The following is a 20,382-nucleotide window of genomic DNA, read 5'->3' as shown; positions in this document are numbered from 1 at the left end:
TATTGATTTTTTCAACCAAAGTATTCGTAGTTAATATACTAGTCCATATAGGATAACCGTTTTTACATTCTGACGTAAAATTTAGCCGTTACCTGCATTGCGTAGAGCTCAAAATGCTTTTGAAGAATTGTTACAGAGATATAGGGATTTAATTTTTTAATGACGTCATTAACTTGTCTGTTTTATAGCACAATTTTCTATAGGATGTTTGACAGATTGTGTTAAGAAAATTTTGAGAAATATAATCCACTTTTTACAGACAGACAAACAGATGAAAATATTGTATTACTGTAATAGAAAAATAGACTTGGCTGAATAACAGAACATGAGCTATTTCCTATTGTACAGCACTGTAACACTTTATTGTATATAGTTTGTTATATATTTGCTTTTAGAAACTGTTTATTTAGAGCATTAGCTGACCAACTGAATGGTGATGAAAATATGCATGGTAAACATCGAAAAGAGGCTGTAGAATATATGAGAAGAAATAAAGATGATTTTGCACCCTTTTTGGTTGAGACTGTAACCTTTGAAAAATATTGTAAGTTACCTACTTGTTTTTTTTTTTTTTCTAAAGTAATAATAACATACTAGTCGATAAAGCCCGTGGAGTAATCCACTTAGGCAGAAGGACAATGGAAAAATAGGTTATTTTAGATTTTTTGCTGACGTCAGCAGTGCAAATACAAAAAAAAAATGTGAAATTTGTTTTCATGTTTCCTCCATTATGTAGAGCTTACACTGCTGATCAAGAAAATGTTTATGATTGTGTGGTTTTGATGAGCGTTTAATAAAATATAAGATCCCCAAAAAGTTAGAAAAATTTATTTTATTATTTTATTGTAATGTGTAGATAAGGTCGATAAGGCCCGTGGAGAAATCCACTTAGGCAGATGGGCAATAGAAAAATAGGTTGTTTTAGATGTTTTGCTGACGTCAGCAGTCTAGTCTAGTATTACTTTAGGCGTCTTTATTTTCTTTATTTTAGTCTAGTATTACTTTAGGCGTTTAGTAATCCACTTAGGCAGAAGGACAATGGAAAAATAGGTTGTTTTAGTTTTTTGCTGACGTCAGCAGTGCAAATACAAAATAAATATATTTTTTTAGAAATTTGTATACCTGTTGCCTTCATCGTATAGATCTTGAAATGCTGATCAAGAAAATGTATATGATCATGTATCTTTGACAAACGGTTGCAGAGATATCAAGGTTTAAAGGTTTTTTGATGACGTCATCAAACCGTCCATTCCGAAACGGATTTGGGGACCCAGGTTTGGAAAACTTACCCAAATTGGTCCCAGGTTGTCCCTAGTTACCCACGCGGTGAAAAAACATTGACGTCACCACCTCGTTTCCAAGTTATTTGGCCTCAAAGTTTTAAGTGCATTGTAATGGCTTCACTAATCTTAATTAACTTTCCTTTGACGTCAATACTATTTTATCGGTAAAGTTTGGTAAATTACAGAACAATTTTATAGGCGATGTTTTATAGAATTTGTTAAAGAAAATTTTGAAGAATGTAATCCACTTTGCAAAAGTGACAGACAGACACACGGAACTGGCGTATTATTATCATCAAAAAACCTTCAAACTCTAATACCTCTGCAACCGTTTATTAAAAGTACATGATCCTTTACATTTTCTTGATCAGCGTTTATCAGCGTTTCAAAGATGAAGGCAACGGGTATACAAATTTCTAAATTAAAATTTGGGGGGAGGGGGTTCACTGGGCATTGCTGACGTCAGCAAAATTTTTAAACCCTTATATTTTATTAAACGCTCATCAAAACCACACAATCATAAAAATATGAAACTAGACTAAAATAAAGAAAATAAAGACGCCTAAAGTAATACTAGACTAGACTGCTGACGTCAGCAAAACATCTAAAACAACCTATTTTTCTATTGCCCATCTGCCTAAGTGGATTTCTCCACGGGCCTTATCGACCTTATCTAGTCGATAAGGCCCGTGGAGAAATCCACTTAGGCAGATGGGCAATAGAAAAATAGGTTGTTTTAGATGTTTTGCTGACGTCAGCAGTGAAGATCCCAAAAAAGTTAGAAAAATTTATTTTATTATTTTATTGTAATGTGTAGTATTTGTTAAAGAAAATTTTGAAGAATGTAATCCACTTTGCAAAAGTGACAGACAGACACACGGAACTGGCGTATTATTATATAGACTAGTCGATAAAGCCCGTGGAAAAATCCACTTAGGCAGGAGGACAATGTAAAAATTGATTATTTTAGACTTTTTGCTGACGTCAGCAGTGTAGATACAAAAAAGAATTAGCGAAATTGGTTTATTGGTTGCCTGTAATGTGTAGAGGCTAAAACTCTCATGAGAAAAATGTATAGGATCATGGGTTTTCGACGAACGTATAAGGAAATATAAGGGTTTGAAAATTTGGCTGATGTCAGCAAAGACCCGCAATCACACATAAAATTTTTTTCCAGAATTTTATATATCTAATGTCTTCATCGTATAGATCTTGAAAGGCTGATCAAGAAAATGTATAGGATTATGTACTTTTGACAAACAGTTTCAGAAATATTAAGGTTTGAAGATTTTTTGATGACGTCATCAACCCGTCCATTCCGAAACGGATTCTGGGACATAGGTTTGGAAAAATCACCCAAATTGGTCCTAGGTGGTCCCTAGTTACCCACGCGGTGAAAAATCATTGACGTCACCACCTCGTTTCCAAGTTATTTGCCCTCAAAGTTTTAGGTGCACTGTAATGGCTTCATTAATTTAATATAGGATATTGACGTTAAAGTAGTGTTATTGACGTCGCGCCGTAATGTCAGAAAATTTAGCATAATAGACATGCATTTTTCGGCAACATCAAAGGAAAATGAAGACATCCACTTTGCCTGTCACAGACACACAGACACACTTAGCGTATTATTATATAGACTAGTCGATAAAGCCCGTGGAAAAATCCACTTAGGCAGAAGGACAATGGAAAAGTAGGTTGTTTTAGATTTTTTGCTGACGTCAGCAGTGCAATTACAAAAATATTTGGCGAAATTTAGTTTATTCGTTGCCTGTACTATGCAGATGTTAAAACGCTGACCAAGAAAATGTATATGATCATATCTTTTTGATAAGCAGTTAATGAGACATAAGGGTTTTAACATTTTGCTGATGTCAGCAATGGCCAGTCAAACCCCCCAAATTTTTTTTTTAGAAATTTGTATACCTGCTGCCTTTATTGTATAGGTCTTGAAACGCTTATCAAGAAAATGTATAGGATCGCGTGTTTTTGACAAACGGTTGCAGAGATATTAGGATTTGAAGGTTTTTCGATGACGTCATCAACCCGTCCATTCCGAAACGGATTCTGGGACATAGGTTTGGAAAAATTACCCAAATTGGTCCTAGTTGGTCCCTAGTTACCCACGCGGTGAAAAATCATTGACGTCACCACCTCGTTTCCAAGTTATTTGGCCTCAAAGTTTTAGGTGCACTGTAATGGCTTCATTAATTTAATATAGGATATTGACGTTAAAGTAGTGTTATTTTCGTCGCGTCGTAACGTCAGAAAATTTGACATATTAGACATGCATTTTTCGGCAACATCAAAGGAAAATGACGATATCAACTTTGCCTGTCACAGACAGACGGACACACTTAGCGTATTATTATAAGAGATTATTATAAGAGATAGATCACAATAACACAATTACACATAATACTTATGCTACACTATACTCATTCATGTCTGTTTGTAAATCCTTTAAACAATTAAGAATGTGTACTAACTCAAAGTTTTTTCCAATTAATGTATGAGTGTGCAAAAATTTAGGAAAATGCTTATTTTTTTGTTTCAATTCTTGTACCTGTTGCTTTAAGCATGTTTACAGCTTACCTCCCGCTTGAAAAAGAGTAATCTAAAATATACTCAAAGTATTGTACTAATTGCTAAAACAATATTCTTTTATACTTTTTTGATTTGTTCCCAAGATATTCGTCTTTAAAGTTGCAAAATTTTAGCTAGGGTAGAAGCTTCGTGGCCGACACCATCTAGTGTCCCAAATGTAAATAATTGCCTTTGCGGGAGGCCTTGTACTGTCAACTCACAGATAATAATTTCGTTGAATTAGCCTTATAACCGAGCGATCGTTGACCCCTTGTTTTGTGTTTTAATATTTATAGTATGTACTGAAGATGAGCTTGTAACAGGTACTGAAGATAAGTAATAACTTGTTTTGCTACTTTCCCCACGAAAAAGTTGTGGGTTTTCAGTTTTAGTTAAAAAGTCTGCAAAAGTGTAGAAAATGTACATCAATGCCCACATAGACAGAGTTTTTGTTGTTTACAGTTTGATTCAGCCAGTTTTTTTCATTAAGACAGTTAATAAAAAACTTTCTTCTTTGGCTAGATTATCGGCAGCATTGTTCATCACGACCAGGTGAGTAAACACACAAAGCTAAAACACCTTCTGGTCAGAGTTGTAATGGGCTGGGCGCGGCCTTATTTATGCAACCTTGTCCTAGGGGCCCATGGTGTTCTTTCATATGAGGGTGAAACACGCATGTGACATGGAAAACAAATAAACATGAAGTAGTGTTAAAAAGAAAAAAACAATACCAAGTACGCTTTTTATCTTCTATATCAAAAGAACACAACATTCCCTGTGATCGAGTTTGAACTTCACGCAAACGCCAAGAGGTTCAGTTGGACCATACGGCAAGCTGGAAATAGCAAGTAGAGAAAAATAAGCTCGCAAATTCCTGCCAAATTTTTTTTACAAGAATATCAGGCTGGGATTTAAAGTTATTTAAATTATAGGTCTATTGTTTAGAACAATAGAGAATAATAACTGAATAACAAATAATTATGACCAGCTTGGTTAGAATTTTTATACTTCTATAAAAAAAGCGTGTAAAAAAGAAGCCCTAGGCATAGCGCAATGTAAAAGAAGAGCGCACGCCTATACGAGAGTTTGCGCAGGGTCTATACTGAAACGTGAATACCTTGTTTTAAAAGACTATCGACTCTGGTAATGAATCCACGTAGCTCGTTGTTTCTTACCTGTATGTGAGGCTAAGAAAAAATGCTTTCTAGTGCTATTTCTATTATTCTTGATGCCAAAAGTTGTAATAATTTACTCTTTTTCTTTTGCTCTGAGTTGCATTAAATGGTTTTTGCGGCAACATGGTTAAGGGGCCTTTTTTGCCATCCAAGAGATGACGTCAAACTGGTTTTAATCGAAAAAAAAATCAAAAAAACAAACAGCTCTAGCGACAAGCTTAAGACTAACCTTCAGCAACAATACCACGACAAGAAAATATTTCACTAACCTTCAGCAACAATACCACGACAAGAAAATATCTCACTAATCTTCAGCAACAATACCACGGCAAGAAAATATCTCACTAATCTTCAGCAACAATACCACGACAAGAAAGTATCTCACTAATCTTCAGCAACAATACCACGACAAGAAAGTATCTCACTAACCTTCAGCAACAATACCACGACAAGAAAATATCTCACTAATCTTCAGCAACAATACCACGGCAAGAAAATATTAAGCAAATTGTCAAAAATATGTAAAAAATTAAAAACAATCAAAGACACAGAGAAAAAAGAGACAAAAAAAATTTCGTAACTTAATGCTCTATTTGGCCTTCCGAACAATGACACTTTAATATCGGAAATTCTATTTAAGGAGGAAAAGCATCAATCACCTTGAATAAAAATTTCTAAAAATTTGCCAAATTGATTAGCACAAGGCTGCACTTTCTAATTAACTAGGGTATTTTAACTAATCATAGGAGGCAGCTTTTCGTTGTATTCCATTGTATGTTTCCAGTGTATGCTGTAACAATACTGTAAATAACCACCTGTTGTTATCATATATAAAGGCGCAAATATGACCACATCATAGCTTGTAAATATTTTATTTCCTATTATCAATTTGACAATGGTACAAGTTCTCTGTTTGACTATTTGATACTTTTTTAACTAAGCTAAAAACAGTACACATTAAATTATTTTGGACTTGGAAAAGACATTCATAAACCTTTTTTTTTAATAAAAATCTACCCTTGAGTCTTTTACTCAAGTTTATTGAGTATTTGTATCTATGCCACATAAATTATAATTATATTTTTATTACTTACTACTCAGAGAAAACAATACAATTTAAGCCTCTGTTCCAATAATTAATCTCTAAGATTGTCAAATCAAAAATCGTAAAAATTATTATCACAAAATTTTTCACATTGTTCCAAATGCCTATTTGTAAAGAAAGATAAAAAAAATTCCACAGTCATAACAACATGATGATTTAGAAATGTGGTCATCCTAAATATGGTATTTTATTATTTTATAATTTAGTGCAAAATTTGTCATCCTTTGGTACATTTGGTGGAAATGATTCAATTGTGGCATTTGCAAGATATAATAAAGCTGATGTTATCATTCACCAATTCAACAAGTAGGTAGCTTCTTTCGAAACTAATATTGCACAATTAGTCACATTCTCTAGCACACCCGCACACCGAAATAATCCACGTCGCGGTCCACGAAGGCCCCGAAATTCGTAAAAAATGGCCACAAAAAAAGCACATTTTTAGAGATACTGAATCGTAAGTCCACTCTGAACATTGACAATTAAACTTTGACAAGTTCACAATATGTGAATCTAATATAGAAATAGTCTACCTATTTTACTTGTGGTGGCGAACTTCAAAATTAGCTGTCTAGTCTCAACATATTTTAACCAAAATTTTCTGAGAATATAATCCAAGATTGTAGGTCTCTAATAGCACTGCTCAATTTTCAGGGAAACAAAACATGATAGTGCACTATCTAACTTCCTCAATACAATTGATCTGTCAGTTACTTTCACTGAAATTTGTTTCCAGGATCATAATAAATTAAACTAGCAAAAAACTCTGCGTCCGATTCTTCAAATGTTATAACAGTGTTCCTTTGTGTATACTCAGTGATTGTTATTTTCATTTCTGTGCACAGATGTTTCAAGTAACAAGTTTTCTTCTTAAGCTTACTTCAGTTCTTTTTTAGTCCAACTTTTGTTATTAACGGTAGCGATGGAACAAATGAACAGCGTTCTGTTCAAATTCATCTAGCTTATCATAGCTATCAACATTACTCCTCTGTTCGAAAGTTGGAGGGTGGATATCGACGTAGTGGAGAATATAAAACCAGCGATACTGGTGGAGAAGTTACAACAAATTTGAGGAATAAACATAGAAAGAAAGGAGGGCATGACGACAGCAACAGTGATAGTGATAATGTCGGCTGTGTTGGTGAGAGCAACGCTAATGTTGAAGTTGAAGAAATTATAGTTGATAATGGTGATTCAATAAATAGCAACCTGAATAATAGTATTTTTACTGAAAAAGAAGATGAATCAGTGGTAGAAGAAACAGTACAAAAGTTGCAAATTAAAACAGGTTATCAGGTGAGTAGGATGCATGCAGATAACAGATGTTAAGTTGAAACATTCAGAAATGTTTTACAGGTACTCAAAAGGGTTACTTCATGTATTTGTTAATAAGAACATGTATCAACACCATTACCGAACGTGTTCGGTATATAAAAAGGCGTCACCAGTATTGTATGAGTATAGTTGTAACAACTTTGTTTGAAATGTACCTAAAATCTGCTTGAATTTGATGAAAAACTAAAGCTGCAACCCTGGTTCAGAAATGTTGTTTTTCATAGGATGCTGATTATATTCGAAAATGTTTAGTAGAGAATAAGATGAACCAAGATGCAACCTTGTGTTATATTTTGCAGTTATTGAGCTTAAACGAGACGGGTAATTGTTCTTTTTTACTTATAATTTATTTCACGGATACTTCTTTAAAACAACTTCAAAATAATATGTTCTAATCATTAGCTGTGGAACACACAGCCTCTAGTTTCGGCTGAAAGCTCGCACAAAATCCTGATCTTCTGGGATTTAAGTGAAGATATGCGTATCTTGGACGTGGTTAGTAAAATTGACATTTAATCTGCTATTTAAAAGTTGCATAGGTCAGGTTTGGAAAAGATCTGTTTTCGACCTTTTTGTCTTGCAAATACGTTGTATGTTTTCTATACTTCTATGTGCTAATCAAAATACCATCACATCCATGTAAATCTTAGTAAAATCATTTTTATTATTTTAGCTATAACTGAAGTATATAGCAGGCTAGCTAACGTAGTCAGTGTCAGTTGAGAGCAATAGACAGACAGCTAGCTAGGTAGCTATTTTGTGCTTTTCTCCCAAGTTTTTCATTTTGTTTGGTATAAGTGCATTTTGTGCTATCCATCGTTATTACTTCTTGTGTTATCTTTTACCAACCTGTAGCTAGCCACAAAAGTAAGAAGGCATATAGCTTAAATATTGTAATAATAACCTTGCAAATTTTAGCTGCAATACTCTGCTTAACAAGGTATCTTTCCATACACCATAATTTATTGTGTTACGTTTACAGCAATAGAATAAAATATTTTATCCTAGTGGTATAAACGACTGTCAATGTTTACATTTTGACGGGATTTCCACGCGTGTGTATAAAATCTGAAAAATCGACAGATAATAAAATGCAGACTATCTAGAAAAATAGATTTAACAGTCAGGGAGAACTGACAATTAGCCTGTAACATCATAGTTAGTCGGCGCTTATATGACTATAATACGGTGGAGATCTTTTTTGCTTAAATTCTTCAATATGTCAATATTGTAGAGTATGCCTTCCCCATGTTTTTTACGACTGACTACGTCATTTCAATGCTTTTCCAGAAACTTAGCGTTGTAGTTTTAAGAGCATTCATAAATTGAATCAGCTAATTATACATACACTATATAGATGAGTTGCGAATGTTTACAAAGTTCCGTATATGCGCACGCATCTTTACAGGCAATAAAAGAAGGACCACATAAAGAAAATTGACTATTTCCTTTAATTTATAGATTCAAGGAATAAACGATCTAAAAGAAGCTGGAATGAGTCATTTTCTCTTTTTCAGATCAGGTTTTAATTATTTCATGCGTGCACATGTCCATTGTTTTAAACGCAAAATCGAAACAACTATATCACACCGCAACTCATCTATATACGGCTAATTATACAGTAACAGCCATATTTGTTATGAAGAAGCCATGTAGTGCAAGCAAGTCAGTATTATACGTTTAATTAGCTGGTATTAGTTTGAAAATGAATATCTTTCATGCACAGTCGTTTCTTGTCCTTATTTTGTTTTTTATTAAAGCATACTGTGGAACTAGGTATATGACTATCGGAAGATAGATATCAAAAAGAAGTGTGGAAATTTAAGCAAATAAGATCTCTACTGTATAATTAGCCGCATAAGCAGCTAATTTTACTAGGTACCATATAATTTTCCTGTAATGACTAACTGTCCTTTACAGGCTAATCAGTTCTCAGTATCAGTTCTCCCTGACTGGTTAGTTATGGTTAAAAAATTGTTAGGCTAGTAGCATATTTTCACTGATGTATGTTGTAAATTAATCCGCATGCAAAAACTAGATTTTAATTTCAAGATCAAAAAATGCCTCCACTCAAAATTAAAGTTTATAATAGGCTGGTTGGTCTACGGCTTATTGCATGTTTATTTTGTCTGTCGATTTGCGCAAAAGATCTGGGGAATATATACAACACATCACATCACAATGAAACTAGTCTGAAATGGCTCAGATTCGCAGAAATTTTCTGCACCAGTTTGAATAAAATACGCATATTATTATTGAACTTGCGGCTCAGTAACTAAACAGGATTGGTTCTACAATTTTGCCAGCCTGTTTAATTTTTCCTCTGTAAAACAAGCACCAAAAGCTCATTTTTGATTAATTATGCTATGAATAAGTATTAACAATGCCAGCTCAAATAGTCTGTTTTTGTGATACAAGTTAAAGTGTTTTCTCGATGTCGTACATACTTTATTGACATAAACTAGCTCTTATGCAGGGATTTTGTTTTATTAAAACATGATTTTACTGGTACAACTTTTATTAGAAACCTTATTTTTTCAAAAATGATGTAACTTTTTATTTCATTATATTTCAGTCTTGTGTTTGTGACAAGTATAAAAAAACGATTTTTAGTAATTAGTCTAGCATCACCTGTTGCAAATGCTAGGCAAGCGGGGTTTGAGTTTTTTATTGGCTTGCGGTACGTCGGTGATTAGAAATAGACTTTGTGTATCTTAGAGTAACAAAAAAACACAGCTTCGTTATAACATTGATTCCACAGCTTCATAGCTACACAGCATCTTGTTAATTATTAAAACCTCTCAATAAGCAGTCTTTTTTGTCACATTTTGTGCTTTGTTTTTTTACTTCTTAAAGCTTACCTCCCACTTTAAAAAAAGTATTCGAATATCAACTCAAAATATTGTACTAATAACGAAAAAAAAATTTCTTTTGCACTTATTTTGATTTGTTCGCAAGATATTCGTTGTTGAAGTTGTAAAATATTAGCTGAAGAAGAAGCTTCGTGTCAGTCGCCATCTTGTGTCCCGATTGTAAATAAATTCCTTCGCGGGAGGGCTTGTGACGTCAACTCCCGGATGATATTTTGGCTGACTCTGCCGTTGGCCCATGTTTTTATATACGAAGCGGTTTTTTATATGACAAAGCGGTTGTTGTTTTTTCAACATTTGTAACGGGTACTGAAGATGAGTTTGTAACAGGTATATACTGAAGATAAGTAAACACTTGTTTTTTACTCCCCTTTTTAAAACTGAGTTCCCGTGAAAAAGTTGTGGGCTTTCTTAGTTTTGAAGTTTCGGCCAGTAAAAAGTCTACAAAACCTGACAGTGAATCACACTCTAGCTGGGAAAGCTGGTATGAGGATGAGAATGGCAGTGGAAGCAATAGCTTAGTAGTAAACCGTGGCCTTTTTAGCTATTCCGATGCTCTCAGAACGAGATTGGCTCTTACTGACTTGTGTACAGGAGACGGGTCGCGGCGCCGGAAAGTATATTTTAAAGTGAAAAAGAAGCTATTTAGGGCTATCAGAGCAAACCATGGCGGGCGACATTTTATTTTACTCTTTCGAAAAATGCCGCGCTGTGATCCCTAAGAGTTTGTGTTGGTTAGAAGAGTTAGACTCGGAAAGTGTTTTTAATTTAGAAGATTTGCAGAAAACTTCATTTTATGACTAGACTATTGGCAGCGTTAATAATCACGACCATTCGGAAGTAAAGATAGAAAGAACGGGTGCAAAAACACAACCCTGGGCTTATTATAATAACAAATCAAGCAACCTCGATCCCAGGGTCTATAGCGTTCTTTGATATGAGAATGAAACGCGACACGAAAAATAAATTAAAATAGATTAATATAAGAAAGGAAAAAAGAAAAAAAAAGAAAGAAGAATCAACAACGCGCGCAGAACAAAATAAAATCCCGTAAATCCCCTGCCTAGTGTACCACAATATAATAGAAAAGTCTTAGACGCAACGTAGAAGAGCGAGCACCTATACCAGAATTTTCATATGGCCTAATGCAAAGACAAGTAGACAGAGATTTAGAATTGCCAAAGTCTTTTTTGCCAACGTTGATCAAAACATTCTAGTGATTAAAACTCGACTTTAAAAGCGTATAGACTCTGTTAATGAGTACACGCAGCTCGTTTTTTCTTGTCTGTTGGAAGACTGGCAAAGGAATGCTTTCCAGCGCTACTTCTATTATTCTTATTACAAAAAGCCATAGCACAAAAACACAATTTATAATTATTAACAAAATTAATCTTAGTTGCAACAATTTACTCCTCTTCTTTTTCTCTGAGTTATTGTTTTGCGGCAACATGTTCAGGGGGTCTTTTTTTGCCATCCGGGAGATGACGTCAAACTGGGTTTAATCCGAAAAAAAGATTATCAAAAAATGGCGGCTTTCGAGAAGGAAGCATGCTGTAAACACAAGAAAATGTGGCTTTATATTAGCTTTATTATTTCAAATTTTACTTAATAAATGTTAAATTACAAATTCTCAACATAATATAAACAGAATAAGATGAACTTTTTTTGAAGTGGGAGGTAAGCTTTAAGCTGGGACATTTGTTCTAAATGTTTCTAAATTTTAAAAGACGCTTATTGGAAAGAACTTGTACGTAATTTCTGTAGAACCTTCGCTGTAAAAGAAAAATACGGCAAACATTAAAAATGAAAGTAACATATTTGGTAATCCTTTTTACACTGCAATTCTTCACTTTTACACGTGGACCGCCCCTCGTCATTATCTAACAAAAAGTCCAAGTGATAAACATTTAATTCGTCATCCTCGTATAAATAGAGATAAAGTCATCAATGCCTGTTTTTGTTTTCATTAGCAGTAGATCACAAGTTATAGACAGCATTTGTTGTTTACACATTGTCTTGTGACCTTGTAGAAATTGCATATATTTAAGACGCGGTGGAGAGTGACAAGAGTATTCCGTGGACTGCATATAATGTATTTCCTGGAGAAACTACTGACCATTATTAAAGTTGACAATATATAGTCTAGATTTAATTTAAATTTGTGATACACAGAAAAGGCCACCATGTTGGAAACCACCGTATTGCATTTTTCGAAACATAATGGCATCCGTTGGACGAGGTTGATTCCAAATCTTCTCGACTATTATGCTTTTCCGTTATTGTTTCTTAATTACCTAAAATGTTTGCTTAACAACTCTGACTGCGCAATTAATTGCTAATTAACAGGCATGTTCCTTGGCTCGTTTGTGGACATAAAATAATCATAAAAAACAAATAGATCTCGTATTAAATATTAATACGACCTTAATTTTTTGATTATTTTTTTCGCTAAAGTCGAAATGTTTAGGGTACTTTTGCTTTCGAGTAATAACAAATGATTTGAGTTGGTTAATTATGAGAAAGATCAACTTAGGAAAATCGTCAAATAAAAAAGTGACTTTGTACGTCACGTTAAATATAAAAATAAGATATACGTTTTTATCCGTTTTCATTTCATCAATTTGTAGAAAAATCAATTAAGACAACATTTGGAGAGGGTTTGTTAAAATTGGCGAACTTTGTCAACGTCATTTCAAATATAATTGGTAATTCGGAAAATTAAATTTAAAGATAAGTTCAATTTTTCTTATTGTCGCAAAAATGTCGCGCAACATTTTTCCCAGGGGTTTTAAAAATATTTCAACCGAGAGTATGTTATTCTTAGATTTGCAAAACGGATTTCTGTCTATATTTGGATTTAGCACTAGCCACAAGAAGATATGAGAGATAGCCACAACATGTAGTTCACCGTTAGTTTCTGTTGAAATACTGTAAAGATAGATCACCACTGATCCAAGAAAGCTTCTTACAAATTACATACTTCTATTTACTCGCATAGTTGTCATAGTTTTTAGTTAGTAGAAAGCTTCAGTTTTTATATCGTTGTTTGTCAACAAAGCGGAGTGGTGTAACATTTGTGCAGTGATCTCTCTGTAGCTGTGCAATGAAATTTGAGAAGAATTTCTCTCCACAGCCATCTTTCTGTACATAGATTGATGAAATGTTGAGAAATTTTGTGTTTTTGTTTGGATTAAAAAAGAATTTAAGAACATGTTAGTCATTTGTGTTTTGCTTAAAAGTGAGATGAAGAGAGTTGAAGGAGACTTACACTAAATATATATCACGATTGAATGTTATTTTTTGCACACGACGTAGCTCTGTATCTGCAACACTCCACAAAAGCACAATTTCTCCTTATTTTGATGTTAGAGTGTTTAAACTCTTTCATTAAATGACATCGAAAAGGGCAGTTGTTGTCAATTTTGTGAGAAATTTATTCTCTTGCGCGCACTATTGTTCAGGATCGTAGTTTCAGCATAGATATAATGTCGATGGTTTGCGTCTTAAGCAATCTGTAATGCAAACTAGCTTCTTCGCATTTCCATGTTTAGCAAACATGCTATAAACATGTGGCCACGGTAATCTTGCAGAGCTGTTGTTTACATTCTTCATGTAACATTTACCATTGTGACATCATGTAAAAACCACACGAAATATAAAAACAAATTACTCAGTACCTTATGACGAGCATATTGAGTAAGATCTTTTTCTGCTTTAGTGTATATATTTAATCTCCTTTTTTGTTTCATGCATGGGGAGTATCAGGGATTTAGTTTTGAATCGTAATTAGAAAGATATGAATGCGGTGTAATCTAAGCACGACGCTGCATTAGTTCTACTTCCATATAAGTGAATTTACTTTAGGCCGTTTTTTTTAATCTGATAATAACACGCAATTCCGACAAACATGTATATAAAGGTCGTTTATTATGTTTTGTTTTATTTTGAGCGCTTCTATCATTTTTAAATATTTAATGGGATTTCAATTTCGTGTCACAAATAAGATTTTATTTCTTGTGGCACAACGCTTGAGGTCTGTAAAATTCTCTTTACAAATACTGGTCGTTTTTTGTCTAGTTATCACGTGATAGTCACGTGATATAAGATGATGAAAGATTGGTGTAAAGTTGACAAAACTAGGGATAGCACAAGTGCTCACTGATAAATTTTAAGTGAAATTTGATGGCCCTTATTTGTTTGCGCATTGTTAGCGACTTAAGCAAGGCAGACGAAAGTATAAACAAAAATCCTTTTGCCTTCCTATTGTTTACAGGGGCTAATTTGAACTCGATTACAGCTGTAACTTTTGTTGATCACAGCATCTAAAAAAGGAAATGCTTGGTTTTCCTCAATGAAATCTACCATTGTCACCATTTTATTCTGTCGCGTGGATGCACTTCCAGAACAACAAAACTCACGTCAAAAAACAAGAGAGAAAAACATTCATCACATTTAAATAAAAAAACTTTTAAACGTTTGCAAGAATTTTTCACAAATAATTTATGCTCCAAATAAATTATTCTGGTTCTGTATCGTCTTCGCTTGACGATTGTTGATGTTTGAATTCTTTTATCGATTTTCCAAGTCCTATAAGCTGTCTCGCTAGCCTAACGTCTTGTTTTCTCAGTTCTTTAAGATCACTCATAACTTTTGAAAGCGACTCTGTGATATGGTAGACCGAGCAAAAAGAATTGTGCGATTTGTTGTCGGTTTCTGCGGAAATGTTGGGACTATTAATTTCATGTTTATGAATTTCATGATTATCATTTTTCGTGTTTTTATCTCTGTTTACGTTCGAGCATAGTTTCTCATTTAAAGGATTCACAATGTTGCATTCTGTGTTTCTCAACGCACAGTTATCGCTCTCTTTATTTATTAAATCGCTGCAAATGTATTTTCCATCCACTGGTTGTTTGTTTTGACTAGCTAAACTTTTCTCTTCTGCTAGTATGTTTTGTTTGTCACTTATATATAACAGAGTGGAGTTGTTACATATCAAACTTTCCGGCAGCGTATGATACTGTACACTCGTCACATAATTCGCTATTAGTGTTGTTTCTTTAACACTGTCGAGCTCGTCATTTTGAAAACACATTGGCTTAACGACAGCGACGTTATTTGCGCCATTATTGTAGCTCGTCGACGTTGGTTTTGAAAACCTAATGCCGTCTTTTCGCGGCATAGGTTCATACTTAGGTTTAAAAGATTTATCTACCAGAATTAAAGTGTCACTCAGTTGTTTTTTTAAAGGATCTTTTGGTCGAATTTTGTTTCCGTTCTGGTCAAGTTCTTGTTTTCTCAGACGTAAACTCTCCAGAAATGAGTCATCGCTTTCGCTTTCGGGACTGCTGGCGATATTTTGGGCGTACATGTTGTTCTTGCGTCGAGGTAACTTGACAGAGTTTGGTCTTCGCGGAAGTAAATTTTTTTGCGGAGATCGTAACGCCCTCTCTCGAAATGATGCCCTCAATCTGTTAATATTTTCGCTGTCTCCTTTTACAGCCTGCGACAGTTCATTGATACGATCACTTTGGTCTTTCAACCACGAATCAAAGTATTCACGTCGATGTTGAAATTTGAATTTTTTCCCGTCAGTTTCTTCTCTCGTCGTCTCCGTGATGACGCCTAAGCCATAAGTAGAAAGCTTTTTATTTCGTTGCTCGGGCCGTTGATACTGTTTTAACATCTGAGTAAATTGTTCGGACCTCTTGATATGTTGCTCTTTTAATAAACAACTATCCGATATACGACGACTGCGTCCGTCATTTGACGTCGGGGCGCTGCTATTTTGTTTTATTAACATGTCGTCTTTTTCAGCAGAGTTGCTACGATGAACTGTTACTTTCGGTCTCGTCCCATGTGTGTTCATTGATTGGGACCGTATAACATTTTTCTTTCTTCGTTCAGACGTACTTAATTTTCTTACTGACTCTTCCTTGTTAAACAACATTTTACTATCAACATTTTTTTTAATCGTCATATCCGAAGCGACTTGTGAACAATCACCCGATGTTTTATTTTCTCGGGACTTGTAAGGTAAGGTGAAATCTAAAGAATTCGCTCTATGACGATCAATCGGTGGCGTTATCTTTTCTTCGTATTTTTTTGTCGTTATTTCGTTAGATTCGTGTGTGATGATGGATGGAAAAGGTGAGGAAGACGCCGTTGTTGTAACCACTTGTGAAGTAGTCCCTTCTTGTCGCAACTCTGTTGAAGTTAAATTTGTTTTATAGCCAACATCCTGTCGTAAAATGTATTCTTCGTGTTTAATCTCGCCCTCAACAATGTCATCAGCTATGCTCATCTCATTTAAACGATCCGAATTTAATTTGTTCATTTCCGACCTTTTGTTCTCTTCGATAATTGACGTCGTTAAATCTGTGGTCGTTTTGTTACTATATATGTTCGGCCGCGAAAAACTCCCGGACGACGAGAAAGTATTTGATCTTTTTAATATCGGTAAATTGGATGTTACGCTTGATATAGTAGGTCCATCAAAGTCTTTTCTCAGGGCGAAGTTTTGTTGCGCTGGTGTTCTGTTTACGCGTAACGAACTGCTCCGTGATAAACCTCCTTCCCGCTTGCGCTTGCCATCCCCTTTCACTTCTGTACTTGCATCGTTTCCCATAATCTGTTGTGTGTTCGAACGTTTCAACTTATTTTAATGATGTGATGATCCGTACATAAAACGGTCTATGAAAAGCCATATGTAAACTTCTGACTTTGATGGCTTTTAATAACAAAACATACTTAAGATCACCATCCTTTTTCTCTCCACCTGTGAAGTTAAGTGCTCGATAAAAAGACAAATAAGGCAGAATGTTTCTTTATTGTTTTTATTATAATCTGCGATGAAGAGTGATAATTTCAACGAATTTATGTCATCAATTAAGTATTAACATAGTCAAGATAGATCTTTTAACTCCTATCTTCAGAAGCTCATGTCTGAGCTGGAGGTTGAGCATGTTGTACTTACAGTTCACAGTCTACCATGCTAAAACAGGTGATCTGGATTTGCGAATTATGCAACGTTTTCCGATCAGCAGTGGATTCCGGCTCCATGACAACTTATGGCTCCCACTTTTCCAACGAATCTTTATGAAACAGATTAAAATTCCAACGTGCAATTAAATATATTTCATTCGGCACTTTCAAAACCTAATTAGCTATCTCATTTTTAATTAAATTTCTTTTTTTTTTTCTTTCTAAATTTACTAGGAGGAAATGTTTCTCTGTCCAATTTCCGTTGTGTATTAAGCAAAAGAAGATGAAGTTATTGGTCTAAATGTATTTTTAATTTACAAAAGTTTATGATACCGTTTCGCTAATTGCATCATTTTGGAAACATCTTTTTAATAAGCAACTTTCTACAGTGACTATGTTTCCGATTGCTTTTCAATGTATCCGCACAAAATATAAAAATAACCAACTTTCTCTTTTGATCTCCTCAAAAATTATTTTCGCAGTTAATGGCCAACGCCTCGTTTTATGACTCTGTGTAAGAATCCCGTCTTTTTTGGCTAATGTTTGAATTTCTTTGAGTGAATTGATAGAGTGTGCCCGAAATATATTGAATTTTTTCTTCAGAAAAACCTCCGCCCTCCCCCGGTCTGACTCCGCTCTCCCCCGGTCTAACTCGAATCTACTTACTAGTATCACTTATTATTTTTAGGGGGAGGGGGCAGGGGTTGCCTGCGGACGCAAGTTGCAAAAATGGTGGAAGTGGTGGACCAGAAAAATTCAGTTTGAAAGAAACTTCTCGTTTCGTAAAGAGGTTATATTACAAAACGAGGCACTCCACGAATATGTTTGGAGTAAAGCTTGTATCTGTATTCAATGTCATCACACACTTATTCTCGGTATCTATTTTTTGTTGATGATTTTAAGAACACTTTTAAATATGACTACACTCTCGAAACTCTAAATTACTTCAGACGTCAGATTTTTGTGTCGTCAGCTAAATTTGTGTGGTGATCTTAGGGCGTCCATTGATTGGCTACTTTCAATTAAAATTTCATAGAGACTGCACTGTTTACCTTGAACAAATAATTTTTTTATCAAGTCTTCACGACCCCCTATATATTTTTTTCCACCTCCCAGCTGTTTGACATGGCTTTCCATATTCTTAAAATTTTCTAAAATTGTTTTTATTTTTTGGCGGATTTTGAGTTAAAAAGTTCTTATATATGAGTTTAATTGAGAAAGATTTATTTTTAAAATTTTAGTGTTGTTTTTTCTTGCGCAACACAGGACATTCGAAAGTGTACTTTAAGTATCACATGTAAATATAACTCTCTCTTTAAATTCCATACATGTTTTAAATGTTCACTTTCTTTTTAGTCATAATTGAGCGTAGTTATTGAGAAGATTTGTGCTTCACAGTGTGACTGCCTTAAATAAACACTATTCTTCCTTGAATGTCGCCTTAAATAAACACTGTTCTCCCTTGAATGTCGCCTTAAATAAACACTATTCTCCCTTGAATGTCGCCTTAAATAAACACTATTCTTCCTTGAATGTCGCCTTAAATAAACACTATTCTCCCTTGAATGTCGCCTTAAATAAACACTATTCTTCCTTGAATGTCGCCTTAAATAAACACTATTCTCCCTTGAATGTCGCCTTAAATAAACACTATTCTTCCTTGAATGTCGCCTTAAATAAACGCTGTTCTCCCTTGAATGTCGCCTTAAATAAACCCTGTTCTCCCTTGAATGTCGCCTTAAATAAACACTGTTCTCCCTTGAATGTCGCCTTAAATAAACGCTGTTGTCCCTTGAATGTCGCCTTAAATAAACGCTGTTGTCCCTTGAATGTCGCCTTAAATAAACGCTGTTCTCCCTTGAATGTCGCCTTAAATAAACGCTGTTCTCCCTTGAATGTCGCCTTAAATAAACGCTGTTCTCCCTTGAATGTCGCCTTAAATAAACGCTGTTCTCCCTTGAATGTCGCCTTAAATAAACGCTGTTCTCCCTTGAATGTCGCCTTAAATAAACGCTGTTCTCCCTTGAATGTCGCCTTAAATAAACGCTGTTCTCCCTTGAATGTCGCCTTAAATAAACGCTGTTGTCCCTTGAATGTCGCCTTAAATAAACGCTGTTGTCCCTTGAATGTCGCCTTAAATAAACACTGTTGTCCCTTGAATGTCGCCTTAAATAAACGCTGTTGTCCCTTGAATGTCGCCTTAAATAAACGCTGTTGTCCCTTGAATGTCGCCTTAAATAAACGCTGTTGTCCCTTGAATGTCGCCTTAAATAAACACTGTTCTCCCTTGAATGTCGCCTTAAATAAACGCTGTTGTCCCTTGAATGTCGCCTTAAATAAACGCTGTTGTCCCTTGAATGTCGCCTTAAATAAACGCTGTTGTCCCTTGAATGTCGCCTTAAATAAACACTGTTCTCCCTTGAATGTCGCCTTAAATAAACGCTGTTGTCCCTTGAATGTCGCCTTAAATAAACGCTGTTGTCCCTTGAATGTCGCCTTAAATAAACACTGTTCTCCCTTGAATGTCGCCTTAAATAAACGCTGTTGTCCCTTGAATGTCGCCTTAAATAAGCACTATTCTCCCTTGAATGTCGCCTTAAATAAACGCTGTTCTCCCTTGAATGTTGCCTTAAATAAACGCTGTTCTCCCTTGAATGTCGCCTTAAATAAACACTGTTCTCCCTTGAATGTCGCCTTAAATAAACACTGTTCTCCCTTGAATGTCGCCTTAAATAAACGCAACCCTGCAATAAATGCTGCAACAACAATTAAATATTAAAAAAAAAATTAAAAGTTGTGTTTTTCCCACTTAGATAATTTTTACTCCGCCATATTGGCATGTTTCTTCGTTTTCCGAATTTAATCTGATTTTGATGTTATTACGTTGCTTTAGGGTTCGCCGTTAAAATGAAAGGAGGTATATGAGATTTGCAAACGTTATACTCTCGTATATGATGTCAGCGAGTTACCTTAGGATCGAGCAACATATTGAAGGTCAAAAACCTAAACTTCAATTTTTACAAATTCTTTAATGTTTGCCGCTT

The 20,382-nt window shown here is 34.7% G+C and overlaps 1 protein-coding gene across 8 annotated transcripts in view; it reads left to right on the top strand.

Annotated features, from left to right (window-relative positions):
• The window catches only part of LOC130641657 (OTU domain-containing protein 3-like), a 34,543-nt gene that overhangs the window by 11,024 nt on the left and 3,137 nt on the right, over window positions 1-20,382 (top strand). For 6 of the 8 annotated variants that reach the window (XM_057448563.1, XM_057448561.1, XM_057448562.1 and 3 more), the window contains 4 exons: window positions 396-544; window positions 6,356-6,455; window positions 7,046-7,445; window positions 7,709-7,805. In XM_057448563.1, coding sequence (XP_057304546.1) covers window positions 396-544; window positions 6,356-6,455; window positions 7,046-7,445; window positions 7,709-7,805 — 746 coding nt within the window. Of the gene's footprint in view, window positions 1-395; window positions 545-6,355; window positions 6,456-7,045; window positions 7,446-7,708; window positions 7,806-18,026; window positions 18,863-20,382 lie in introns of those variants that run through there. The other 2 variants (XM_057448566.1, XM_057448565.1) reach the window with 2 other exon arrangements.

Source organism: Hydractinia symbiolongicarpus, chromosome 4 (assembly GCF_029227915.1).
Source record: "Hydractinia symbiolongicarpus strain clone_291-10 chromosome 4, HSymV2.1, whole genome shotgun sequence".
Classification (NCBI taxonomy): Eukaryota; Metazoa; Cnidaria; class Hydrozoa; order Anthoathecata; family Hydractiniidae; genus Hydractinia; species Hydractinia symbiolongicarpus.
Note: the sequence above shows the minus strand (reverse complement) of the source record. Positions and strands in the feature narration are given on the sequence as shown.